This window comes from Acinonyx jubatus, chromosome B3, assembly GCF_027475565.1.
Source record: "Acinonyx jubatus isolate Ajub_Pintada_27869175 chromosome B3, VMU_Ajub_asm_v1.0, whole genome shotgun sequence".
Taxonomy (NCBI): Eukaryota; Metazoa; Chordata; class Mammalia; order Carnivora; family Felidae; genus Acinonyx; species Acinonyx jubatus.
The window spans coordinates 4032817-4060021 of NC_069386.1; the positions used below are offsets into that span (position 1 = coordinate 4032817).

The following is a 27205-nucleotide window of genomic DNA, read 5'->3' on the forward strand; positions in this document are numbered from 1 at the left end:
GGCGGGCAGTCCACCCGGTACTGCCCTGTGCCTCCTCCCGTCCTTCCTGGGCATGTGGGAGACTACTTTCCAGCCCCCTTAAAGTCACGCGGGGTTCTGTGACATTCTGGCCAGTGAATTGTGAGCAGAAGTGACGTGCGAGACCCCCAGGCTGAGACTGTGGGATGCTCTAGCCTCTGTCCCCTCGCCTCAGCACGGGGTGATATCCCGGCGATGGGGCCTCTGTCCACCTGGGTCCTTGAGTGACTGTGGAAGAGGCCCCGCTCCCCTCAAGACACCCACCCACCTGCATGGACGTGGGGTGTGGGTAGACAGTAAACCTTAGGTGTTGTGTGTGCCCCTGGGGTTTCAAGGTTAATTTGTTACTGCGACATAACACGTCCTATGCTAACTAACAAAACACGGTACGCATATTTTTAGGACTTTTAATATGTATTGCCTCAAATTGCCTTCCAGAAAGACAATACCAAATTAGACTCTTACCAGCAACGTGTGAGAATGTCCTACTCCCCCTTTAACACTGGTGTTACTGTGGGGGCTGGTGGCTAGTTTTGATATGCATTTTTTCATTAGAGTGTGACCCTCCCTAGCAAAAATATTCACTGGACAATATACTTTTGTACTTTACCTATTCATCCCCTCTGGCCACTTTTCTCATTAACATTCCCATGTTAACTATACTAGAGTTTTAAAAAAGTAAAAATGAGTAAACTAGGCTAATCAATAAGGAATAAAAATAAAATGAAAAAAAAAAGGTTAAATCTATGACCCATCTGGAATTTTTTTACTTAAACTGGGAAATCTGTCCTTTCTCTACAGATATGAAATTCCATTTTTACTCTGTCCCCAGTCCTCACATACAGTTCAGTGTGCTTCTGAACTTCCGTTCACGTTCTGGCACTGGTACGACACTGTTTGATCATCCCATATTTAGAGTAAATGCCTCCATTAATTAAACCTTTTCAAAAAAAAAGTCCCTTTTGTATATTACTATTTCTAAAAGAAATTTGCTATCGTTTGTAATGTTTTGAAGAATCAGAAACTGGATCGTGTAAAAATTTATAGGTTACTCCTACAATTCTTCAGCGAGAATTAACATCTTTATAATATTTAAACTCTGACCTCAGTAAATTTATGAAATCGTATGTTCCTCAGTATATTTCTTCTAGTGTAGGTAATTTCTGCGCTTGTGCTTGTAAATGAGCTCTCTTGTTCATTATATTTTCCAACTGCTTATTCATATAAAGCATTAAGAAAAATGAAAATTAGGTCCATTGATTTTCTGATCTAAAGTATTATAGGAGAGTTGTATAAAGTGTACCCATTAGGAAAAAACATAGACTGAAAGTCCCCCATAATGAAAATCTCTCTGCCCCAAGATAGGCCGTATTTACAGCATGTGCCTCATTTTTTTTCTAAAAGTCTTTTTCTCTTTTTTCTCATTTTGACCACATGCTACAACTCTTGAACTACTTGAGTCTTTTTTATTTGGCTGTAGATCTCAGGCGTCTTCCTGTGTCAGTCCGTATCAATCTACCTCATTCGTAACTGTGCACAGAGAGCAGCGTGTGTGTATATTGGTTTATTTAACGTGGCAGTTGGTGGTTTATTTTTTAACTAGCCAATCAGTGAGTTTTCTTTTGTTCTCATGTTTTTTCTGGTTGTTAATTCTTTTGCCTTTCTCAGGTAGATAATAGTTGTGGGTGGTGATGATAATTTCACCTCCATATTTTTATCTTATTTCACTTCCTTATCATATTGACCAGCACTCTTGAAAGAACATTAAGTAACAAATATTTAATTGTGCTGGCATTTTACATTCTTCTTTATATATATATATATGTATACACATATATATATATGTGTGTGTATATGTGTATATGTGTGTGTGTATATATATCTTTATATATATATATCTTTATATATATCTTTATATATATATATATCTTTATATATATATCTTTATATATATATCTTTATATATATATATACACACACACACACACACACACACACACACACACATACACATACATATACTTAGCAAGAATACTTCTAGTGTTTGTCTAAAAGTACAAATTTGAGGGGGCACGTGGGTGGCTCAGTAGGTTAAGCATCTGACTCTTGATTCTGGCTTAGGTCATGATCTCACTCTTCATGGGATGGGGCTCTGCGCTGACAGTGTGGAGCCTGCTTGGGATTCTCTCTCTCCCCTCTCTGCCCCTCCCCTGCTCGTGCATATACACTCTCTCTCTCTCTCAAAATAAACTTAAAACAATTTTTTTAAAATAAAAGTACAAATTTGACTCAGTGTAAGATATTCTTAATTTATATATTATAAAGTTATATCTTCTCTTTCTAGTTTGCTGAAAGGTTTATCAGTGATGGATGTTAGGATTTTACTAAATTTCTTTTCTGCACATCTGTCGAGATGATGAAATGGTTTTTACCATGACCTAAGATGAATCATTTCAATAGACTTACTGATGTTGAGCCCTCTGTGCATTTCTAGAAAAACCTGGGTTAGTCATGGTATATTACTCTTTTAATGTAGATCTCCACTCAGTGTTAACAGTGGTTATTTATGATGGGTTAGTTTATGGTAGATTTTTGCTCTGTGTTCTTATCTGTATTTTCTGATTTTTCTACAAGTCTTGTGTATTACTTGTATAATAAGAATAAGAGCTTTAAAATAAGAAAAATATCCCAAACTTGGTTTGCTCATATCTTGGAATTTTTCATATGTTAAGATGGATAGTTGTATAATTGTTTTTCTCCTTTGTCAGGTACTGTTAACTGACAGTTTATGTTAACTTCTTTTAAAAACAAACAAAATGGCGCCTGGCTGGCTCAGTGGGTAGGACATGTGACTTGATCTCGGGGTTGTGAGTTTGAGCCCCACATTGGGCATAGAGCTTACTTTAAAACAAACAAATAAGAACTTGGAGAGTTCTTGCTCTCTTTTTTTTATGCCCTGGACACAGTTTAAATAATATTTAGGATTTTTTGCTCCTTGAAGTTTTTATAACCTGTGTAAAACTGTCCCAAGTTTAGTGCCTTTTTAGGAAATAATTCTTTGACATTTTTTCCAGTATTTTCCAGGCTCATTGGTCTCTTCAAACTTTCTTCCTATTCTGTGAGTTTTGGGCCATTTAACTCCTAAATAAAGATTGTTAAGATTTTCCTATTTGCCAGTGTGGAGTTGTTGTATTCTTCTTTCTCATTCATGACGTTGGGTGTCTGTTCTTTCCCTTTATTTGTATGCATGTTCCCAGGATTATTCTATTTCATCAGTCTTTTCAAAGAACTTAAATCCTAATTTACTCCACCATTTTATGATTTTTTGTTACTTCCTTTATTTTTTCACCTTCTCAAATTGAATGCCATTTTAATTTTTTCTTGTTTAAATAATGGACACAGGTACTGGCAGTTGTAAGGCTGTGACTTCTCTTCTGAATATTTCCTTATCCATATCCCTCAGATTTTTAGGCAGGGTGTTCTAAGGTATAAATAATTTGTAATTTCAGATTTGACTTTATTTTTTACCGGAGAGTTATTTGAAATTATGTTTTTTAATTTCCAGATAATTTTATATTTGCTGTTGTTGTTTTTAACATTTGTTACAAATTTCAAGTTTAACGGCTTTGCTGTCAAAGAGGGGATGGCCTGTACAATTTCTGCATTTTGGAGTTTTACTGATATCTTCTTGGGACCCAGCAAATTGTCAATTTTAATATTCCTAGGAAAATGGAAAAGAAGGTATGTTCTCTGAAGGGAACAAAATTCAGTCTGTATGTGTTAATTTGACCTTATTACTTATAATATCATGGACCATTAATTTTTACTTACTTGATTCGTTAAAGACTAAGGAAAATGAGTCTCCCACTACTGTTGAATTTCTATTTTTCTTCTGTTTCTAATGGTTTTTGCTTTATGTATTTCAGTATAGATGTTATTCGGCAAATTATCTTTTTTATATTTAAGGGGGAAATTTTTCCCTTTGAAGACTTCTATACCTTTGTGAGTTTTACCTGATTTTGTTGTAACGGAGTTGTTTACGTAGAAATACATAGTTCAGTAAAATGTTTGTGTCTGTTTTTCAGTCAACAAAAATCTTTCAGGATTTCAAAAATCCTTTGTGTCTTAAGAAGGTATTTTGGAAGCTCTTGATCTCCCCGAGGATAGGTTTATGTTCTCTGGGGTCACTTTCTGAGCCAAAAGCAAGGATGGCGATGTGCTTTTGGTGGAACAGAATGAGAGCTTTTGAGTACGCCAACGTTTCCGATTCTCGGTTTGGGGCAAACGCATACTTGGATATGCTTAGCAGACACCTTCCCTTCAGGGGGTCACATTTTGCCTCCATGGGGCCCATAGCACAGCTGTTCTCAACCCAAGAGGCACGTTTCTTCTGCGGGGCTAGCCTTCGGAGCAGAGGGCAGCAGAGAGTAGAGACGCTTGTGTTCCTGGCCGTTTGGGGGGCGGGGGGGGCGGGTGTGCTAATCTCAGAGACTCATTCTGTCAGAAAAGATTTTTCCAGAGCAGTTTGAACAGATTACTCACATGGCAAAGTCTGTGTCAAGCAGAGAACCAGCTTTTCCCAAACAAACGTAGGAGGTGTGGATCTCAACCCACAGCTCAGGAGCGAAATTAGTAAGACCTTCTCTCTTTTCCCTTCATTCAAGTTAATGAATTTCTGTTTTGAGTCCACATTCTGTCAAGCCCATGCAATTTGACCTGGGTCAATTCCGGGACCCCCTTTTCTCCAGTTTGAGTCTTCAGAGGTTGTGGGGGGGGCTTGTGTATCTTTCAAGGTATTGGGGGGGGAGCTAGTGTTCCTGCCCCTGCCCCACTCTGCCACGCACCCTGCTCCCTCTGTGACATGCTTGCGTGCTCGGGAGTTCAAGAATTACGCAGACGTTCCTGTGCAGCAGAAGTCTCCCCAAGGCTGTCCTGGGCCCTGTCTGCAGCCATCCTATTTGACAGCCAGGGTTTCAGGTAGAGGGTGGCTGAACGTGAAGGGTCCGCAGGACAGGCCAGACGTGTTGGCACGGAGTGCGCTGCCGAGCGGAAGCGGCTCTGTGGCTCCTGGCGCCTGCTTGTTGGCTTGACGGCCTGTCTGCAGGCACCGGCAGTTAGCTTGTGGGTTAGCCCGTGACCCTGACCGTGACCAGAGCCACCTCCCGGAGGGGCCTCCCGCTGCCGCATCAGGTCCTGTGTGTTCTCTCTCCGGGGCGTTTGGCCAGGTTGGCCTTGCTCTTGACTTACTCCTCCATGACTCTGAGGTTTTCCCTCCCGATCCTGTCTTAACTTCTCACTGTTCTACCTCCTTCCTCTCCTCCTCCCGCTCTGGAGTGTTGGGGTCTCCACGGCTCTGGCCCAGACCATCTTCCCTCGAGACTGTCCCCCAGCGTTTCAGGGCGTCCATGGTTGATTCCGTCAGCCGCTGCTGTGCACCTGGCCTGTGTCCCCGCGGCCCCTGCACAGATCAGCTGCCGTCCTCCAGCACCGCCATCCTCTCCTCCGTCCCGGCCCCTCTCATGATCTTGGGTTCCTCCCTCGGGCCAACCAGCGTCTTCACCCCTGCCCTGCTGCTGGTCTCCTTTGGCCCAGAGCTCCTTCATGCTCTGGTTTCTCATGTGGGCTGGTGTCCAGAGGCCTCTTCCCAAAGCTGGAGGCATCGGTTCTTGCCCCACCTCCCCACATCTGCAGGGCCTCCCCGGGCACCTGGCCCGCCTAACTATGCTGTTCCTGTTCTTCCTCTGCTGCCTGGAACCTTCCCTGTGCCCACCCCGCTCTTCCCGCAGCCAGCCCGCGAACTCAAAGGTGGGACTCACAGACCTCCCACAGGTGTTCCCCCTGTTGGAGGGAAGACCATGTGTTGCGGTGCTAATGGAACCCAGCCGATGGGGGGTCTGTGTCGCCAAGAGCAGGGGCAAGAGCACAGCCAGCTTGTCTAGAAGCGAAGGGCCCAGGCCACTCTGAAGACCCTCAGACCCCTGAGACGTCAGGCTCGAGGGCTCCCCGCTTGGAAGGAACCCGCAATGACTACACCTGCTGCACGCCTCCCTCCCCACAGCCTGTGCGCGCTGGCCGTCTGGTTTGCAGACCGCATGCTTCTGGGCTACCTGGGCTGTCCAGGCCATCCCAGAAGAACCTCCTGGATGAGCACCTTTGCAGTCTGGGCCTGGCAGCGTGCATTCCAGCAAGCTCCTTGTGCTGGACAAGACACTGGCTCCCCAAAGACGGCCTCATCCCAGTCCCTGCCACCTGTCACTGTGTGGCAGAAGGGACCTTGCAGATGAACCTTGAATGGGGAGATTCTCTTGGACTATCTGGGTGGGCCCAGTCCCATCCCACGAGGTCCTAAAAACAGAGACCTTTGCTGGCTGGGGTCAGAAGGAGACGTGATGGCCAAAGACTCAGATGAGGTCCTGCCGACTTCGAAGAGGAACGAAGGGGCCACAGCCCGTGAACGCAGGTGACGCAGGCCAGGAAACAGCCTCCCCTCTAGAGCCTTCGGAAAGGAACACGACCCCGCCGACACCCTGGTGTTAGCCTGGCGAGGCCCCCGTCGGACTTGGGACTTACAGAACGGTAAGATGCCCTGTCTGTGAGTCTCCAGGTTTGTGGGGGTTACGGCAGCAGTTGGTACACTCCTCCCGTGAGCTTCCTTAGAATTGAGAACCTTTGCTCTATGCATTCAGTCAACTGCATGGTTTCACGTGGTGGGTGCTCCTTAATCAAAAACCTCTTGATTCTGGCACCTGCTGCCACCTGCTTGAGTCCCTGCTCAAATTCCAGAGAGGAAGCGAATGAACACGTGAACAGGTAAGTCTGGCCCAGCTCCTGTTTCGCTGCAGGACAAGCCATAGGATGCTTGTCACCAGGATGGACTGGCTACCTTGGGACCAGCTTTGGCCAGAGGGCCCGTCCCGGGTAGAAAATGTGGCCTCGGTGGGCTGCCCATGTAGTGGGGGCTCTGGATGTAGAGGCAGCATGATTGGTGTCTCGGACCTGTCATCTGGGAGGGAGGGGGCAGGGAGGACTCAGGAAGATTCCTGGGGCTGACTCTGCAGGATGGTGCGGCCTTGCCGGCAGGTGGAGGCACAGAGTTGAGGCAGCCGAGCACTTAGGCTTTGGTTGGCCTCTTGGTGCTGGAGTGCAGCCCGCCGTGGCGGAGGGGCTGCCCAGGGGATGGAGGTGAGGTCCCTGAGGACTGGGTGCCCAGCGCCAGAGGGGCTGGGGGGCTGGGAGGGACTCTACTTGGGGAGGGGGGGAGAGTGACGGTGGGCACTCAGGAGAACGGGTTGGAGTTTGGGACTTAGGCCCTGGGAGCTAACGCTTGTCCTCCTCTACGGTTCTGAAATTCCTGAGGCCAGTCTGGGCTTCATTCAGCAGCTCGGCTGGAAGAACGGGGAGAAGGGAGGGTTGGGGGGTGGGGGAGTTCGGGAGAAGGAGAAGGTTTGATGCACAGAAGACAGTTGAGTGAGGAGCTTTAATTGGCAGAACTCTCTTCTGAAAAGGATCCTGTTTCGAAGGCTCTTTGGCAGACCTTAGAAAGCAAATGCTGAGAACTATCCAAGCCCGAGTGCATCTCAGAATACTGAGATTACAGTAATTACCACAGTACTGATCTGCAAAGTAAGCATAGGGAAGGCCAGTCAAGCTCTGACCTTGCCATTTTTTTAAACATCAAATTCTTGGGGCGCCTGGGTGGCTCAGTCGGTTGAGCGTCCGACTTGGGCTCAGGTCACGATCTTACGGTTTGTGAGGTCGAGCCCCGCGCCGGGCTCTGTCTGTGCTGACAGCTCAGAGCCTGGGGCCGGCTTCAGATTCTGTGTCTCCCTCTCTCTCTGCCCCTTCCCCACATGTGCTCTGTCTCTCTCTGTCTCTCCGAAATAAATAAATGTAAAAGAATAATAATTAAAAAAATAAATAAATGTCAAATTCTTCCCCGAGAAACGTTCTGGGACTGAGCCCGGCCTGTCTGTGGTGGGGACGGGGCTGAGGCAGATCCGGCTGCAGAGGCTGCACATGCGTGTGTTCACAGTTCTAGATTCGGGGAAGGAAGGACGGGTGACAGACCTGTGAGCCACCTGGCGGCCACGCTGAAATGTCTCCAGCCACTCGTGGAGGTCCAGGCTGTAGCCGTGGAAGAAGGTCCCGGATCCCTCCCGGCTGCAGCCCCTTGGGCCGGACTCGCTTGGGGTGTCGTTAGTGAAGAAGAAACCGCAAGTACGACAGGTTTTGGTAAATCACTTTTCTCTGGAAACAAAAGAAGTTCGATTCATATTGTTCTGTGGAAACCCTGGACTGCTGTGGCCATGGCGAGGGTTTGAGGTTAGTGCGGATGCCCTGGACGGTCTGAGAAATGAGCAGACAGACCGCCTTGTGTTTGCCCTTCCCCTTCCCGATTGTAACACGACGTGAGGCGGAGGAAAGATTCCAACATGAGACTTTAGTTCCTGAGGCGAAGCATTATTCCCTCATCCTTAGTATTGGCTTAAGCAAATGTTTATCTAAAATCTTGTTAAAAACTTGACCCCCTCCTGCCCCCTGCCAGGCAGGGACAGCTGTGTTCAGATAGTGTCCCATTTCCTCATGAATCACACTGATGCATTATAAATAGTTCTTTATTACACGTTTATATATGTGCTGGATACATAAAATATATTTCATTTAAAATATTTAAAAGAATTCCTGAAATTAAGCGGTTCATTCTGATTCTTGCTAAAACCATCTTCACATTCGAGCCTTTATCTCGTTTTGTTTATTTATGAGAGAGTGTGCAAGTACGTGAGCCGGGGAGGGGCAGAGAGAGGGGGAGGATCCCAAGCAGGCTCCGTGCTGTCAGCACAGAGCCCGGCACGGGGCTTGATCCCGTGACCTTGAGATCGTGACCTGAGCCGAAACCAAGAGTCGGACGCTCAGCCGACTGAGCCACCCAGGCACCCCCACGTTCAAGCCTTTAAATGTGGGGAGGCCACGGCTCCACACAGACAGGAGGACACGGTCAGTAGCACAACAGCGCCGCTAAACGTAGTAGCATCACCTTTTTTTGGAAGAAGGGAATGATTCTAGATCACCCTCGGTGAAAAACAAATACTCTTCTCTTACGCCGCTAATACTGTGGGTTCTTAGATCCCAACAGTTTGGTGTGTGCATGTCCCCACGTCTCTACGTCCCGCCCTGATTTTAGGAGCCACAACATTCAAGAAAGGCCGCAACATCACACGAAGCCCCACTGGTCTCTGGGGCTGTTATGTGGCCGGGCCACCTGTTCACATGCCTTTACAAGAACAGACCTTGGGCCTGCGTCTCATTCAAGCGCTCGGGCGGTGCCGTTGGCCATGGAGGAGAGCTCAGCGGTCCCACTCGCTGCCGGGGCTCGGCTCGTCACCGTCCTCCTCCTCCGAGTCAGCAGACACTCTCTTGATTCTCTGGAGTGCCGCCTTGATACTTGTCTCCAGGTCACTGGTTGGTTTGCTGCTGGGGCTCAGGTCGAGGCCGGAGTGAACTTTCCTCAGTTTGACCCCCTGCCTTATGGCAGCCAGAAGTTGCTCATTGAACGAGGCGCGGGGAGGGGGCGAGGCAGTCACCTCCGTTCTCTGCAGAGGGGTCCTGCGGCTCCTTAAGGAGGCCAGCACTTCGTCCATAGATCCTGAAATTGAGCGGACAGAGCAAGGACCGTCAGAACCCACACTCTCTCTCCCCAGGGCGCCAGGGCGTTTTTGTACCAGTTATGGGTTACGTCGCACATAGGTTAATAACGCGGTTTCAGCAAATAATCATTCCGTGAAACAAATGCTTTGAGCACCTGCGAGAAAGGTCAACCGCTACCTCCCTGTTTGAACACAGGGTGGCTTAATCGCGAATATTTCACTCCGGCCACTCGCTGCCCGCTACTCCCTCAGAGTCACAGCAACTCAGGCACAGTCACACACACCTTTCGTCCCAGTGGCTGTTTTACAAGATGCAGGTGTTGTCTTTTTGTGTGATCCTGAAGAGGGGTGAAAACCTAGGGTGCAGATAACCTGATCCAGTAAGCACGAGAGCTGCACACAGTTTCAGTAAGTTGTATCTTCTCCGTGTTCCTTCCCTACAGTGGACGTGCTGTATTTCTCTAATTTCACCACTCTTTTTAAAAATTTTTTTAAGGAGTATTCATTTTTTCAGAGACAGAGACAGAGCACGAGCAGGGGAGGGGCAGAGAGAGACACACACACAGAATCCCAAGCAGGCTCCAGGCTCCTGGCTGTCGGCACGGAGCCCGACGCGGGGCTTGAACTCCTGGACCACGAGATCACAACCTGAGCTGAAGTTGGACGCTCAACCGACTGAGCCCCCCAGGCGCCCCCTGACTTCGCCACTCTTGGAGGTTAGTCAGCGGTGACTCATTCTGTGGCGGTGACGGGGGGAGGTCTGCACACAGGAAAAGGCTGGAAGTAGACTTTAGTCAGTGGCTCTGTGAGCCTGATGGGGGCCATGCTGGTGCATCTCTGCTGGTACCTGATAACTGCACCCGAGCGAACGTATGCCTTCTACCTGAGGGTGCACAATGCTGTCAAAACACAAATTCAATCAGAGTTTCAAGGCCTGGGTGAGGAGGGGCTATTTTCTCCTCAGGCACCTTGAGACCCCCGAGGGGGTAAAATCTTTGACCTCTACCTGCTGGAGATGGGGGCGCGACTGTGGTCACTAATGTAGAGGTGTCTGGGTGAGGCTTCAAGACGGAAGTCGTTTCTGGTTCAGGATTGAGAGGCCGTGCTCTAACAAAATACTAGTTCAGCCTGGATTTGAACCCACGACTTCTCATCACAGCTCCCTTCCAGGAGTGACAAAGCCTCACACTTGGTCATTTCGGGTACTCACACTTTTTTATTCTTTGCAGTGAAACGGGGCAACGTGTGTGTGTGTCGAGGGCCTCCCAACACGGTGTGCGTTAACCCTGAACCGGGATGAGTCCCCCACAGAGGTCTGCTCACATCCAAACTCCAGGCCCAGGCATGTGAGCTCTTGCTTTCGCTACACTACGTTGTTGCAGACCCTGTGGAAATGGGCCAGCTGGGTCTCCTCCTAACAGTGTGGACATTTTCATTGGTACCTGGTTCTGGATACAGTGACCCGTGAACTCCGAATAACCAGAATACCGGAACCACGGTTTGGAACCGTTTTTTTCCCGCGATTCCCATCACCTACTGCAGAGATCTTGCGCGTTCTAGGTGGGGGCGCTCAGGCGTAGTCTTTGTAACAAGCGCACACGTTTGTCTAACACTCCCCCTCCCCGAAGCCGTAGGTTCTGAGTCTGGGCAGATTTAAGCCAGTTTCAACAGTCAGTGGATCAGACCAAACGAGAGCTGCAAGTCAGAGCTTCAGCCCTCCTTAAACAGAAAATTCGTGTATTCAGTGTACTGTACTTGCAAAGGCAAGACGTGGGCTGTTTTTTTGTTTTTTTTTTAACCACTTCATTTTAGAAAGCTCTCCCTAAGTAAGGTTTCTCAGTCCACCAGTCTGTGGAACAGCCAGGAATATTCTAATATTCCTCTGCAGTCAGTGCCAACCAATATTCTACTTAAGCCGCGACAATTTCATTCTGTAAATGACTCACAGACTCAACAGGAACACGGAGAATTCCAGGGGCCGAAGTCTTAAGAACCTGAAACGGGTGATGCAGCAAGAGATCCCAAGTCACGTGACCACGGAATGTGTAGACCTGGTTTCTTCGAGGCGAGTTCGCATTTGTGAAACTCAGACTGTGCTGACTTTGCAGTCAGAGAGTGACACTAAAGGCAGCGAGCACTGGGGAGTTTTAAGAGCGGAGAGAACGCTGACAAAGCCTGATGGGAGGGGGACTGATTGCTTCCCCCGCCCCCCACCCTCACCAGCGCCGAGTGGGGGGAGCAGCAGCGGTTACCTGGGCCTCGGGGACCGGCTACGGCTGCGCAGTGGCGCGCTCTCACGGCAGGCGGTTCGCCCCGCAGGGGAAGCGGCTCCTCTGTCCCCGGAGTCCTCAGGGCCGAGTTCTGGTGATCTGCGTAGGGACCAGGGAGGGGCGGGGGCGGCGGTGGCGGTGGCGGTGGTGGCGGCGGAGGCGGCGGTGGCGACAGTTCCTCACTGGATTTGGAGCGTGTTTGGTCACCAGCTGGAACAGAGCTCTGGTCGGTATTTCCAGAACAGTCCCGATCCTCGCGGGTTTTCGCATCGCTGCCGTCAGGTGTCTCCCCTGGGGACGCAACCGTCTGCGGGGCGAGCCCAGCTGGCAGGTGCAGGGCCGCAGCCCCCGAGCACGGCGACGTGGCTGCAGACCCGCCCGGGCGCCTCTGGGGAGGAAACACGGGGTCAGAAAGCGGCCGCAGACTGGAACCATCCGAAGGGTGACGCTTGGTGCAAATGCTCTCGTTCACAGAGTGGCTCCTCGTCACCCTGGATGGCCAGCCTGCCTACGAAGGCCGTTCTTACGGAGGAAGCATCCACATCCCTTAATAGATACCGCTTGTTCTGTGAGAAAGGCCAGTGTACATGCAGGTGAAAACACTCCTAGTGTTAGCATGAACAATAAAACTCGAAAGAGCAACAACAGGAAGTTAACTTCAGAAAACTATGGTGAACTTATTTAAAATAGTAGGCAGCAACGAAAAACCGTAAATAGTACGAAGTCGTGAAACATCCTAAAAGAATACAGATGACGCGGTGTTAAATTCACAACCACGTAAAACAGCTGTCTGAAAAACTCCCCTGGAGTGGACCTCAAAGTGATGGTTATCACATGTTTCTTTTCTCTAAGTTTTAGGTTCACAGTAAACTTTATAATTTAAAAATGTGAACTTAAAAATGTTCTGGTCTCAGGGCACCTGGGTGGCTCAGTCGGTTAAGCGGGGGACTTTTGATTTTGGCTCAGGTCATGATCTCACGGTTCATGAGTTCGAGCCCCGCATCAGGCTCTGCACTTATAGCACAGACCCTGCTTGGGATTCTCTCTCCCTCTCTGCCCCTCCCCTGCTCATGCTCTCTCTCTCTCTCAAAAATAAAACAAAACATAAACATTAAAAAAAAGAAGAAAAATAAAACATTCTGGTCTCTCAAGTATTAGTTTGATAAGTAAAAACATAACCTTAGGGGTGCCTGGGCGGCTCAGTCGGTTAAGTATCCCAACTTCAGCTCAGGTCGTGATCTGGTGGTTCGTGGGTTCAAGCCCTGTATCAGGATCTGTGCTGTCAGGACAGAGCCTACATTGGATCCTCTGTCTCCCCTGCTTTCTGACCCTCCCCAACTCGCCCTCTCTCAAAAATAAACATTAAAAAATGTTAAAAAAGAAAAACATAATCTTATAAACGAATCCTGAGTGGTGGGAAGGTGGTCCCTAATGTAGGCACTGACTAGCCAATAAAACACATAAAACGTTAATACTATGTAGCCATTAAAATGAACTAGATCTACCTATCTATCTGTAAATAAGAACACATCTCCATGTAATTTAAGTGAAAAAAGAAACCGGCAGAGCATGTATACAATGGGATAATACTAATGTAAATTTAGTAGTAATACACCAAAAGGGCAATTCATGATAGAGTACAAGCATACCTCACCATATTGCCCTTCATTTTGCTTTGCAAAAATTGCATTTTTTTTTTTTTAATCAATTGTGGGCTCATGGCAACCCTGCGTCGAACAAGTCTGTCAGTGCTATTTTTCCAGTAGCATTTGCTCAGTTGGGGTCTCTGTGTCACATTTTGGCAATTCTTGCAATATTTCAAACTTTTTCATCGTTACGGTGATGATCTGTGAGCAGTGATCTTTGCTGTTACTATTACAGTTGTTTCTGGGGCGCCCAAACTGTGCCTGTATAAGGCAGTAAACTTCACTGTTGTCTTACTCTAAGAAATGGCCACAACCTCCGCCTTCTGCAGCCACTGCCCTGATCAGTCAGCAGCCACCGACATTGAGGCAAGACCCTCCACTGGCAGAGATGTTACAACTTGCCAAAAGCTCACCGGATGGCATTTTTTAGCAACAAAGTATTTTTAAATTAAGGTATGTACTTTTTTGTAGACCTAATGCTATTACTGCACACTTAATACACTGTAGTATAAACACAGTTTTATATGCACTGAGAAACCATTCATTCGACTCGCTTCATTGTGGTGGTCTGGGACAGAACCTGCACAGTCTCCAAGGTGTGCCTGCATTTCTCTCTCCTCCACATTTTTCTTTTTTATTAAAAAAAATATTTTTTAATGTTGATTTATTTTTGAGAGAGACAGAGCATGAGCGGGGCAGGGGCAGAGAAAGAGAGGGAGACACAGAATCCTAAAACGGGCTCCAGGCTCTGAGCTGCCAGCACAGAGCCCGATGTGGGGCTCGAACTCGTGAATCACGAGATCATGACCTGAGCCAAAGTCGGACGATCAACAATTGAGACACCCAGGCATCCCTCTCCTCCACATTCTTCTAAGTCTTTCCACGACAGAAGAGCGATGGCAATAAGCCCCAAACCTCACGGATGCGGCTGCTGGTCATGCAGCCACCATACTGTGCCTTTCCATCATCATATGCCGGGAGAATCAGAATCCTGGAAACCCTGCGCCAGACTCGGGAGGTCATCCAGCCATCCCCAAGCCCCAAGGACCCCTCCTCGGCATCCGGGCACCGGCATGTCGCTGTGACCCTGGCCTGTCGAGTTCTGCCTCGTGGTGCTGGGCAGTCTGTGTCCCCAGGGCTCACTCAAGACACACTAAATCCTTTACCTCCTAACAGCCCAACCTGTCTGGGCTCAACAAGTGTCACATATCAAGCGATTCACTTCCCGTCTTCTCCCTCTCCTACTTTCCCCCTTCCAAATGCGCTCAGATTGGCTTTGTCCCTTTGAGGGGGGCACTTCTTGGTAAACAGACTCCCCTCATTCTACAGAGGACTCATCTGTTCGTACATCTTAAAAAGTCCCAGGCTTTTCTCGAACTTCTTCACAGGTGACTGCTAGGAGGCTGGAGGAAACCCCATTCTCGAGGTTCTTCCCCCTACGTTTGAAGCCCACACACTCCATCCTGCCACCCTCTGGAGAAATCTACACCTCCAAAGGCCAAAAAACCCTCAGCTCGCGCACCTCGGAGACAGGTTCCGTTCCAGACCACCACCAGTGTGAGGTCAATGTGTTGGATTTTTAAATTCATCCTTCTAGTCTATTGAAAGCGCAGGTGGCCTGATTCTGTTCCCTTCCTTCGGTCTATCCCTCCCACCTCCAGATTTGAAAATTTGATCCTGATCGGATGCTCCGGGGCTAAAGAGCCGAACTTGCACCCCTGGATCCGTCCTCCATCCAGGCTCCATTAACCAGTGCCCTCGGGCGAGAGCTGACCAACCAGCTGTCCTGCGCCATTCGCCCTACCTTCACCTGGTTTCACACAGCATCCCTCCGGCTCACCCTCCCTCCTTCCGGAGGTGGGGTCTAGGCATCAGCAATTCTGATGTGCTGCCCAGGCAGGAGAAGGCCTCTGCGGCTCCAGAGTTAGGAGACAGGCGGCCGCACACAGTCCCGAGCGACGCTGTGCCATCACGCGGGCCGCAGGGTTAAGAATTCAATGAGAAAGAACGGGAAATGTCTGGCACCGGGCTGGTACGCAGTTAGGCGCTGGTTAATGAGCACATCAGAAAACAAGCTGAGGTCAGCATGTCATGATTTATCACTCCAGGGGCCCCATTCCTTGGTAGCACAGCACACCTTCAAGACCTTATCCCGGAGTCCTGTCTGGGAGTGGTACGTTTTCCCTTGTGGGGCAGCTACCAACGTGGATCTGTGTGATGCAAACAGATTTATGTTTTATATTCAGCTAGTTTAACGTTATTTTTAAATGAGTAGCTACTTGTTTTTAAACTTACACACTTTTAACAGAGTACCTAACTATACCAGGTCACAGGGATTCCTTGGCTGCATTTCATTTAATTTTTGTTAATGTTTATTTTTGAGAGAGTACACACAGGGGAGGGGCAGAGGGAGAGGGACAGAGGATCCGAAGCGGGTTTTGCACTGACAGCAGTGAGCCTGACGTGGGGCTTAAGTTCACAAACCGCAAAATCATGAGCAAAGTCGGGCGCTTAACCGACTGAGCCACCAGGTGCCCCTCCTTGCCTGCGTTTTACAGAATGTTAATAAGGTCAGGAAAAAGCAAGCGAAGGTTGAGGGCAATGTAACTGTCTTCAGTTTTTCTGGCTGGTCAACAGCATGGTGGGCAGAGTCAGCACCACTGGGTCAGGAGGAGAGAGCAAGAACCCTGGTGTCTTGCAATGTCAAAAATGTTAACATTTTAATATTCTTGTTTTTTACTTCTATACTAAAAATGATGGCATTTGAGAAACATTTTGTGCTGCAAATTATCGGTTCATAATACTTTATACTTTTCTCCTAGGATGGGCGGTCTTCATTTCTCCAGAAAATGGAGGTGAGGGGTAATTATTTGTAAAACTTACACCTTTATTTATTTTTTAATGTTTATTTTTGAGAGAGACAGAGAGAGAGACAAAGCTGAGCAGGGGAGGGGCAGAGAGAGGGAGACAAGAACCCGAAGCAGGATCCAGGCTCCGCATTGTCAGCATAGAGCCCGACGCGGGGCTCGAACTCATGAACTACAAGATCACGACCTGAGCCAAAGTCAGACGCTCAACTGACTGGGCCACCCAGGCGCCCCTAGAACTTACCTCTTTAAATGCTCTCAATCGCTGGAGTGTCTTCTTGCGTTCCTGGTTTATCCATTCTTTTTTCTTTTGCTCCTCTTCTCTTGTCTTGTCTCTTTTCTATATTTAAGCAAACGTGTATTTGTAAATTTCTCAAACTAAAAGTGTTGAGAAAGACAGGGTGTGTGATGCAACGTTACCCCCTCCCCGGGTTTCACCCCCATGTCCCCTCCCCAGGCTGCAGGACTGGACTGCAGTCTCCCCAGGATCAAGGCTGGCACCTGCCAGCCCTGGGGCAGTGGAGCCCCAGTTTCTAGAGATCTAAGCCAGTGTGTCACATTATGCAAATATAAACCATGTTCTCTACAGCCACTTACCATCTGGATACTGTGATGCTGATGAAAGTGTTTCATACTTTCTGCAGCCAGTTGTAGTCGGAGCCGATGATTCTCTTTGCACTGATCCTAGGAGAATAATACAAGTCACGTACATGGTTTTTAATATTACTGTGGGCTCTAGCAAAGAAGTTTAAAAGAAGGCACTGTATTTGTGCTGTCACGTAAGGCATTTGTTAATACGAGTTTCTGTGGTTCCAGGATCCTGCCTCCGCTAGCCTTGTGATATGTGCTGACGGGCGCCTTACAGGAGTCCACGGTACCCACTCATAGGACCACAGCTGTGATTCAGTGCCACTAAAGATGAAAAAGCAAATCCTCCAAGTGGAAATGAGAGGACACACAGGCAGTCCCCCGTTCTTAAATGGCACGTGTCCTAAGAATCTGTTTCAATGTGATTATTTTAAACTCAGCTCCTCATATTACAATAGTATTTCCAGTCATAACTACATGACCATATGCAACCTACAAACACCTGAAAAATTCTACTAAAAACTGTATTTTAACTAAACTTAACCATTCTTAAGGTGTGTTACCTTTTTTTTTCCTTTTTTTTAATTTTAGAGAAAGTGTGAGCAGGAGGGGGACAAAGAGGAAGAATCTGAAGCAGGTTCCATCTCAGCACAGAGCCCGACTCAGGGCTCCATCCCACAACCCTGGGCTCATGACCTGAGCCGAAATCAAGATCGGACACTCAACCAACTGAGCCACTCAGGTGCACCTTTTATGTATTAAGGAAGTTTTTGGTGGTTTTTGTTTTTGTTTTTTTAAGTTTTATTTTTGTTTCTTTTGAGAGAGAGAGCACCGGGGAGGGACAGAGACAGAGAATCCCAAACAGACTCAACACCATCAGTGCAGAGCCTGATGCGGGGCCCAAACCTCCAAACGGTGAGATCATGACCTGAGCCGAAATCAAGGGTCGGATGCTGAACCGACTGAGCCACCCAGGCACCCCATATCACAGAGTTTTTAAAAATTAAGAAAAAAACCCCAAAACCACCAAATACAAGGATTGAAATGAGCTGAATATTATTTCTAATATTCTACAATCAACGTTTACAATAAATTTTAGAAACAAATTTTAGAATTTACTCCAGCCGATTATGAGAAGCTTCTACCTATTGTGATTTTAAAAATACCTGTGTATGTAACAGGTATTCCACAAACAATTGTTGAACAGATCGATCAAAATCTAGAGATTATGGTAAATGCTTAAATCCCAAAAGACACAGAATCCTTTTCAAAAGGATCATACTTTTAAAAAGTATACTTTTAAAAAGTATTTTATTATACTTTTCAAAAACATGTATATATTTTCTTTAGTTGCAGCCACTGGTATCTATATAAACACGCAAGAAATGAATCACTGTGTGGTCGAGAGCCTTATCTTGAGTGGAGGAATCCTTGAGTGGGGAGAGGAGAGCCGCTGGGCTGCCCACCCGTCTGTTCCTGAGACAGGCCCTCCGGGCGCAGATCCTGCCCCGCTTGCGCTCCAGGCGCTGGTGCTGCCGCCTCAGCTCTGCCGCCTCCAGGTCCTCGTCGCCAGGCAGCCCCGCCACACAGGCCACGGCCTCAAGTTCCTCTGCACTCTCACATGGGTCGTAATAGACAACTTCCCCCTCTTTATCTAGAAACACAGTGGTGACATTTAAAACGTGTTTGGTATAAAAAATAACACACGAAGACACCTTCAGTGTAAGGGAAGGTGCGGGAGACTTGTAACCCCGCCACCCAGGGAGAGCTGCTGTTAGCACCCGTGGGCGGGGGTGTAGACACACACACACACACACACACACACACACACACACACACACACACCAGTAACAGTGCTAAGAGGACATTTTCCATGTGATGGAAAGAGAACTTCAATGGCAGCACAGTGTTCTCTCATTGAAGCACTCTGTATCGTTGGAAATATTCCAAGTTCCATTATTATCAAATTCACCGTGATGAACATCTGAACATAAAAGTCTCTGTGTACATTCTTATTACTTCCTTAGAGATGAACAGTCAAGGCTCTTGGCAGCTAGCACTCGATCGCCCTCCAGAAAGGAAACCCACATTCTGCCAGCAGTGTCTCATGAAGGTGCCTTAAAGACATTTAATCGTGATTACGTACATATCTTTTAAAAACACACGCTAATTGTGACAAATCCTAGCTCTGCAGAACTAAATAAAATAGAAAGTGAAATTTTCTTCTTCCTTTCCCAAACCTTGGGGAGCCCATTCCCAAAGGAAAACATTATGAACAATTTGGCGTGCATCTTTCTGGATTAACTCTTTCGGTAGGATTTTTTCCTAAATATGTAAAATGCTTATAACCTGAAATTACTGCAAAGTTTTTAAAAGAAAACATAAGTAAAATATTGATATAATTTGGGGATGAGGAGCATTTTGCCAAGCATAACAACAAACACGGGAAGACTTCACCAAAAGCAGATAGGACTTCATAAAAATTAAGTATTTCTGCAAGGCAAGAGAAAGCAAATGACAAGGAGAAGTTTTTGGCAACATTTGACAGATACTAGAGTAAGAGCCTTAGTACGGAAAGGGAACATTCCAAGAAAAATGGGCAAAGACCAAGGATAGGCAGTTAATGAAAGAAATACAGACAGCCAGTACACATACAAAAATGTGCCTACTATACTTTTTTTTTAAATTTATTATTAAGAGACAGAGTCAGAGCATGAGCAGGGGGGAGGCAGACAGGAGGGAAGACACAGAATCCAAAGCAGGCTCCAGGCTCTGAGCTGTCAGCACAGAGCCTGACATGGAGCTCAAACTCACAAACCGTGAGATCATGGCCGGAGCCTAAGTCGGAAGCTTAACTGGCTGAGCCACAGGCGCCCCATGCCTGCTACACTTACAATTAAAGAAATGAAAACTACAAGACGCCATTTTCTTCTATCAGGGAGGCAAGAATTGAAAAGAATGCTGTTAAGTATGGGGAAACAGGTGCTTTCATAATCTGCTGCGGGGAGCGTCTTTCTGCACAACCTCAACCTACAAGGCCATTGTATAGTATGGAATTTAGAAGTCAGAAAATAATAGAGGCCAGGAAAAAATGTATACTGAAGGACTATTACAGTGTAAGCAGGTACGTGTCAAGATGTGAAATTTGCACTGTCCTTGACCCAGCAATTCCATCTTTGGAAATTTATTCCAAAGAAACACTCTCTCTCACATGCAAAGACGTGTAGAAGAAGGCTCCCCACTACACTACTGTTTGCAAGAGTGAAAAACGAAATTACGGTACGTACACATAATGAATGCTGTGCAGTCATTAAAATTTTTCATGTTTTTCTTACTCGAATGGAAAGATGGTTTTTAGGTATTAAATGAAAAGAGGCTACTCTACAGGGTATATACTTTTGGTTTAGAAATTGATATTTAGTTATACACATCAGCATATAACCAAGGCTATGTCAGGATCTATAGATGATGGAACTGGGGTGATAACAGTTTCCTTTGTTTTGCTGTGTGTTTAATGATGAATTTATCATCTGAAAAACAAAAATGCTAAAAGGAAACTTCAGGAAATTTCAGTAGATGTTTTAGACAACTTATAAGAAGTGGTAACACAGTCTTGGTATTTTCTTGAAGGCGTGATTTAAACATTTTAACATACCCATTTAAGTATAAATCTTACCTCTTATAAGCCTTTTAATTGAGTCCAACTGTGTAATAAGCAGTATTTCTTCATATTTTAATAGCTCGAATTTAACCTCATACAGTTCTAATTGGACTTCATAATATTGTATTTCTAATTCATCAACAACATCCGTATTTTTTTCTTGTTCTGGAAGATCTTCCATCTGGTTTTCATGGAAAAAGTAAGAGCAGGTTAAAATAACTAGCACATTAAAAGCAAACATTAGATGCATTTGAGCAATATTCTATTCTTTGCTTAATACCAAATATAAAACGAACAGAGAGGAAACCTTTTTCCATTTAATAAAACAAAAATGCCTTACTTGATGTTTGTTACAAATATTTTAACTTACCCCTGAAACATATGAAAATATTTAGGCTTTTGAGAAAAGTAAATGACCGTGAGGCATTTGCAGCGTCTCCTGCTTCACACTCCTACCATTAGAGGAAGAAATTTAAGTGGCTATGATCCTGGGATAAAGTACCTTTTTATTACCCTCAAGTCATGCTGAAACACTGCTTGATTGATTTAAGTATCTCATCTACTTCAGGGCTGAGCTCAGTGTTATTATCAGGAGCACCCTACAATATATTTCAAAAAAAACCATCTTGACCGAAAGGAAGTTTCCTGCCAACCTCCCGCGGTCTGCATTCACAGCCAGTGGAAGATGTGCAGTGAGTGCAGCAAGGAAGCTCTAACCGTGTTTGGGAAGAAAGGCACTACCTAAAAGTGTTTTTCTGTTACTTTAGATTTTTTTTAAGTTTATTTATTTTTGAGAGAGACAGAGCAAAGGAGCGAGGGGCAGAGAGAGAGAGAAAGAGAGAATCCCAAGCAGGCTCTGCCCTGTCACCAGAGGGCCTGACGTGGAGATTGAACCCACAAACTGCTAGATCATGACCTGAGCCGAAACCAAGAGTCAGACCCACTGAGCCACCCAGGCGCCCCTAAAAGTATGTTTTTTTAAACCAGTTTCATTTATCTTTGTCTTACCTTTCCCTGAATTTCGGCTCTTTTGTGATTTAAACACAACTCCTTGGCCCTCATGAGCTGCAGGGTCTCTTGGGCCAACATCAACTTGAGTTTTTCTAACCTGGGAGCTGCCGTGGCCCAGGCAGCTTGGCCAAACCTCTTCTCATCCTGTTCCATTTGTTTCTGCATTCCTGTCGGATTGGAATTAATAAAATAAAACATAATTACAACTCACCAAAAGGAAGAAAAATGTATCCCGAGCTAATTCTTTGTTTACTGCCTCCCACGTCACTTACAAAACATCCTTTTTAAAAGAAAATTTGTTTTATTTTAATGACCTTTTATCGTCACAAAAATAAAACATACATAAAAATTTTAGATACTTCATTTTAAAAAAAGAGAAAAATAATAAATCCTGAATCTCACCTAGTAGAGGTGATTATTTCTTACATTTTGGTGCATATACTTCCAGACCGTTTCTATGTCTGTCCGGCTAGACAGGCAGTTTGAACCAAAACCAAAAGATAAAAACACCCCACAAAATCATCATTCCTTTTTGTATTTTATTTATTTCACTTGATAGATAGTGGAAGTGTCACCATTCACAAAAAACAGATCTAGAGAAGCATGATTAATAGCTACATGGCATTTCACTTTACGGATGTAACTTAAACTGGGAGACACTCGGTGTCCTGTCTGGAGCCATCATCAACGACTTACAGATGAGACAGAAGTCCTTGTCCCCCACCCCCATCCCTGCCGTCTGCCGCATTCTTTTCCCACCATGTTCCCCCGCTCATCTCTGCTCCAGCCCCGAGACTCGACGTTCCTCACACTTGCCAAGCTCCCTCCAGCCAGAGCACCTTTGTGAGTGCCCTTTCCTCTTCCTGGAACACTCTTCCCTCACTGTGATGCTCTCTCCGCTCCCACTGACCCTCCAGATATCAGGGCAAGGGCTATTTCCCAGAGGCCTTCACTGACCTAGTGAAGGAGCCTCGTTCCTCTCGGTGGCTCTCAGAGCCTCGTGCTTCTCTCCTTCATGTGGCCAGTTGTTAACTGCCATTCTCCATGTGTTTGAATGAATATATAAATAGGACTTCTCTGCCCTCACCAGACTGTGCAGTATCTGTTTATACTTCTCCTTACACTGAATCCCCAGCGCCTGGTGTTCAAGAGGCACTCAAATGTTTTTTGAACAAAATGAAAATGACACACATCTTAGAATTTTAAATTGTCACCTGCTAACGCTTTTACTGTTTCTTTAAAATAATTCACTGTGATGTCCTGAATAGAGACGACAGCTTCTTCAGCCCTTCTGCTCCATTCTTTGGCTTCCTTCTGCAAGGCCACTATCCTTTTAGGACCCAGATCATCCTCATTCAAGGATTTCTACAAAAGAAGGGAAAACTGTATCAGTAAGAGAAAATAGTAATGTAGAGCCATAGGAAATTGAAAGGAAATTGGACACATGGATGATTTCAGCTACTTTTATTACCACTACTTAGTTGATTCAATTTCATTCATTCAGCAATTCCTTACTGAGTATGAATAAGGCTCTAAGCTAGGAACCACCTGGAAGACAAAAGGATACTCTGGGGCATAAAGAAAAAGAAAAATCTACTTTCAATGTGCATTACTAGAATAACATTTTCTGGAGAGGCATGCTATCAAGTTATGTTTCTCTAACACACAATTGTTTAGGGGCACGTGGCTGGCTCAGTCAGTGGAGCATGCAACTCTTGATCACGGGGTCATGAGTTCAAGCCCCACACTGGGCGTACAGATTAGTTTCAAAAATAAAATAAATGTGGGGCACCTGGGTGGCTCAGTTGGTTAAGCATCTGACTTTGGCTCAGGTCATGATCTTGCAATCTGTGGGTTCGAGGCCCACGTCAGGCTCTGTGCTGACAGCTCAGAGCCTGGAGCCTGCTTTGGATTCTGTGTCTCTGTCTCTGCCCCTCCCACAGCAGCACTCTGTCTTTGTCTCTCTCTCTCTCTCTCTCAAGAATAAATAAACACTAATAAATAACACCTTGATATAGCCCCACTATCATCTAAACAGAAGGGTGAACCCAAAGTGCAAACACAGACTGAAATCTTAAATGTGATGAAAGAAACAATATGTGACAAATAGTAAATCTGATAATATAAAAATATAAAGAAAACATACCAAAATATCAAGCTTACATAAGGTTGCAACTTCTCTCATATCCCTAAACGGCTGCAGCAAATACTGGAAGAACATGGTCGCCACCGTAACTAATTCCTGGTAAGCTTCATCTTCCTCTCGATAGACTTTCATTAATGCCACCATGGTGTGGGCTTTATCATGCTCCTGAAGAACCTAGAAGACAAAATGTAAATAAAGCTCAGTATGGACAGTATTTATAAGCTCATAACAAAACTAAAGAAACCTTAATGTCCTAAAGTTTAACTTTTTTTTTAAAGTTTATTTATTTATTTTTGAGAGAGACCGAGACACCAGTGGGGGAGGGTCAGAGAGAGAGAGAGAATCCCAAGCAGGCTCTGTGCTGCCAGCGCAGAGCCCAACTCAGGTCTTGAACTCACGAAACCATGAGATCATGACCTGAGCCAAAACCAAGAGTCAGAAGCTCAACCTACTGAGCCATCCAGGCGTCCCAATGTCCTAAACTTTAAAAATTTAAATACCGATTAAATATTAAAAAGCTATTGTCCTCCAACCAAAATGCCCAATAAAACAAGAATGGTTAAATTAAGCCATGGTATATCCACGGTAGAATATCATTACTGTAATCATTCAGTAGTTGACACCACTAACAAACTCCTTTTATACAACCATTTTGATTTTAAAAGTTCATTCTATATATAGCTTGAGAAGACGTAATTAAGATTTTGAAATGGGACTGAATTCTCCTCTCACACCCCTCTTCTGCAAAAGAATGCACAGAGGGGCCGCTCAGTCGGTTAAACTAACCTTAGGCTCTTGATTTTGCTCAGGTCCCAACCTCACTTTTCCTGGGTTTTAGCCTTGCCTCCCACCCCACTGGACTTTGAGCTGCCAGCCCAGAGCCTTGCTTGGGATTCCCCCTCTCTCTCTCTCCCTCCCTCTCTCTCTCCCCCTCCCCCAACTCAATCTCAAAATTAGACATTAAGTAAAATTCAAGAGAAGGCACAGAAAAATCATCCAGATTAAGAATGGCCTATAATGAGAACGGACAGGGGGTCGGAGCACCAAATCTTGGCCACCCACAGTAAATTGTGAATACACACGCCACATTGTCTCCTAAACCCTTTGGTGAACTCGTGTCCCCCCCCCCCCCCTTAAGTTCTGTAAGTTTGCCAAAGAATGAATTCTTCGGTTTCCCAAATGACCTCCTTCAAGCTTAAAACAGCACTCCTGTTGCTATTCCAAATCGATAAATAAAGCTCACACACCCCCCCCACCCCCGCTTTCCATTTGACCGAGTCTGCGTTACTTTCACCACCTTTCTCCTAGAGGCCCCTTGATCTTCTAAAACACTAGGTCTCTGGTATTCCTGTTCCCTCTTTCGCAGAACCTGAAAGTGGTTACATCCAGTCCGTGTTGTCGCCTCCCCCGTGTACTAAGGGACGTTCCCAGTTCCGCTTTCGGTATTCCCCGAATACGACCGCCGACTCCGCCAGCGATCTCAGAGAACGGGGCCGGGGGCTAGCTCCCCACCTGGGATGAACCCCGACCCGCCTGCGTACGCCCGCTCCCCGAGCCTCGTTGCTCCCCTGCAGGTGACGCGCGCCTGCACACCTGCGCGCGCCCCGCCCGGTCCCCGCCCACCGTCAGCTGGCTCCCCGCAGCCGGGCTCCGGGACAGCCCCCACCCCCACGCCGGCCGCACCCCTGCAGCGACCCCTAACCCAGCGCGGAGGGAGGAGGCCTGCGCGTACCTGGCACAGCCGCGCGCCCGCCGCGGCCCACCGCGCGCGCAGGGCCCGCTCCCGGAAGTTGCGCGGACTCTCGCAGTCGGCCGCGCCGCCCTCCGCCGGGAAGAGCGCGTCGCGCACCGCCGCGCCGCCGCAGCCGGTGGCCGCCTCGCCCAGGTAGCGCTCCAGCCGCGCGCACAGCTCCTGCAGCGCCGCGTCGCCGGGGCCCGCGCGCGCCGGCCACACCAGCGCCCACAGCCCGAGCCCCAGGCCCCAGGCCCCGCCGGCGCGCCCGTCCAGCTCGGGCGGCAGCGGCGGGAAGCAGCGCTCCAGCGGCGGCCACAGCGCCGCCAGCTGCCGGTGCGCGCCGCGGAGCCCGGCGGCCGACAGCAGGCCCGACCAGCTTAGGGGGGACGCGGCGGGCTCGGGCTCGGGCCGGCTCCCCTCGCGCCGCCGCCGCCGCTGCGCCGTGCGGTCGTGACAGGTCACCGCGAACTTGCCCTCCGCGTCGTTCCAGGCCACGAGGAAGCGCAGCTGGTGCCGCTCGGGCACGGCGAAGAGGTCCTCGCGGACCGGCACCCAGCCCTCCAAGCTGTCGGGCTGCTCGTCCTCCATGGCCGGCGGCTCAGCGGCCGAAGGGCTCGGCTCGCGCGGGCCCGGCCTTCCCGCACCCCCCGCGGCCCGCCGCGGACCGCGACATTCTTCTCGAACTGTGCTGGCGTCAGCTTCCCGACGCGCAGCCCCCTCCCCCTGCGCCTCTGATTGGCTGTAGGCGGCCTGGGCGGGTTCTCGGCAGCCAATGAGAAGGTCAGATGCCCGTGTCTGTCCGGGCCGTCGGAATCCAGCCCTGTCGCAACCCTGCCCGGAGCCCGAGAATTACCTATCTTGCCTCACCTTTTCCACCTTTGTACACAGTGAATTAGGAAAAGCGACCGAGTTATCGCCATCGCCTCCTGCGGTAAACTTCGAACCCGTTGAGAACGGGGACCGACTGTGGTCCTCGCTCACCAGGGCGCTAGAGAACACACGCGCCCAAGAACGGTGCAAACTTGGTGGAGGCCACACGTTACATCAGACGTTAAGAGTTATTTACTGAGGGCCTCTGAGCGCCAAGCACTGAGTGGAAGCCACACATTTGTTGTTATCAATTCAACAAGCTTTCACGGAGCGTGTGCTGTGTGCAGGTTTGGGGGCGGGGGCGGTGCCGTGGGGCATACGCAAAAATCTCTCTCTCTTTCTGTCTTCAAAGCGTCCCATCTCCCAGCCAGCATGTTTAACTACGATCTGCGTTCCCACTCTTCATTTTACAGCCAAGGAGACAGACCCAGCAAAGAAACTTGTCCTAACATGCACAGTCAGGCTGGTAAGTCCACCCGGCTACCAAAGACCTGTTTAAGGAGGTCGGGATGTCTAATTTGCACGTGGGGATGGGATGTGACCTGGAGCTCATGCAACAGGCAACAAGACGGCCCTGGTCTCTCTGTCCAGGAAACGCACAGTGTAGACGGAGGAACAGCATCTGTCAGCTTCCATCCTGTGAGTGCACCAGGAAGAGGGGGTGGTTGGGGAGGGGCGGGGGAGATGCCCCGGAAGCCGCGAAGCCGCGAGGAGGAGCCCTTCGCCAAGACAAGGCTCCTGCGGGCTAG

The 27205-nt window shown here is 47.6% G+C and overlaps 2 protein-coding genes and 1 long non-coding RNA gene across 4 annotated transcripts in view; 2 read left to right on the top strand and 1 right to left on the bottom strand.

The window, feature by feature from the left end:
- Positions 1-1983: 1983 nt before the first annotated feature.
- Positions 1984-18525, top strand: LOC128315848 (uncharacterized). Its single transcript, XR_008298939.1, has 3 exons — positions 1984-6594; positions 17262-17948; positions 18390-18525. It is a non-coding gene; the product is annotated as an uncharacterized LOC128315848 (long non-coding RNA).
- Positions 8616-26297, bottom strand: WHAMM (WASP homolog associated with actin, golgi membranes and microtubules). Its single transcript, XM_027068188.2, has 10 exons — positions 25584-26297; positions 23852-24025; positions 22920-23070; positions 21703-21872; positions 20710-20875; positions 18500-18687; positions 17043-17129; positions 16690-16785; positions 11915-12320; positions 8616-9661 (listed from the first exon to the last, which is right to left on the bottom strand). Exons 1-10 carry the CDS (start codon positions 26172-26174, stop codon positions 9363-9365), a joined length of 2328 nt encoding a protein of 775 aa, XP_026923989.1. The 5' UTR covers positions 26175-26297; the 3' UTR covers positions 8616-9362.
- The window catches only part of FSD2 (fibronectin type III and SPRY domain containing 2), an 83487-nt gene continuing 82540 nt past the window's right edge, over positions 26259-27205 (top strand). For both annotated transcript variants that reach the window (XM_027068184.2, XM_027068185.2), the window contains exons 1-2: positions 26259-26922; positions 27048-27095. The gene's annotated coding sequence lies outside the window, so the exon portion shown is untranslated. The remainder of the gene's footprint in view (positions 26923-27047; positions 27096-27205) is intronic.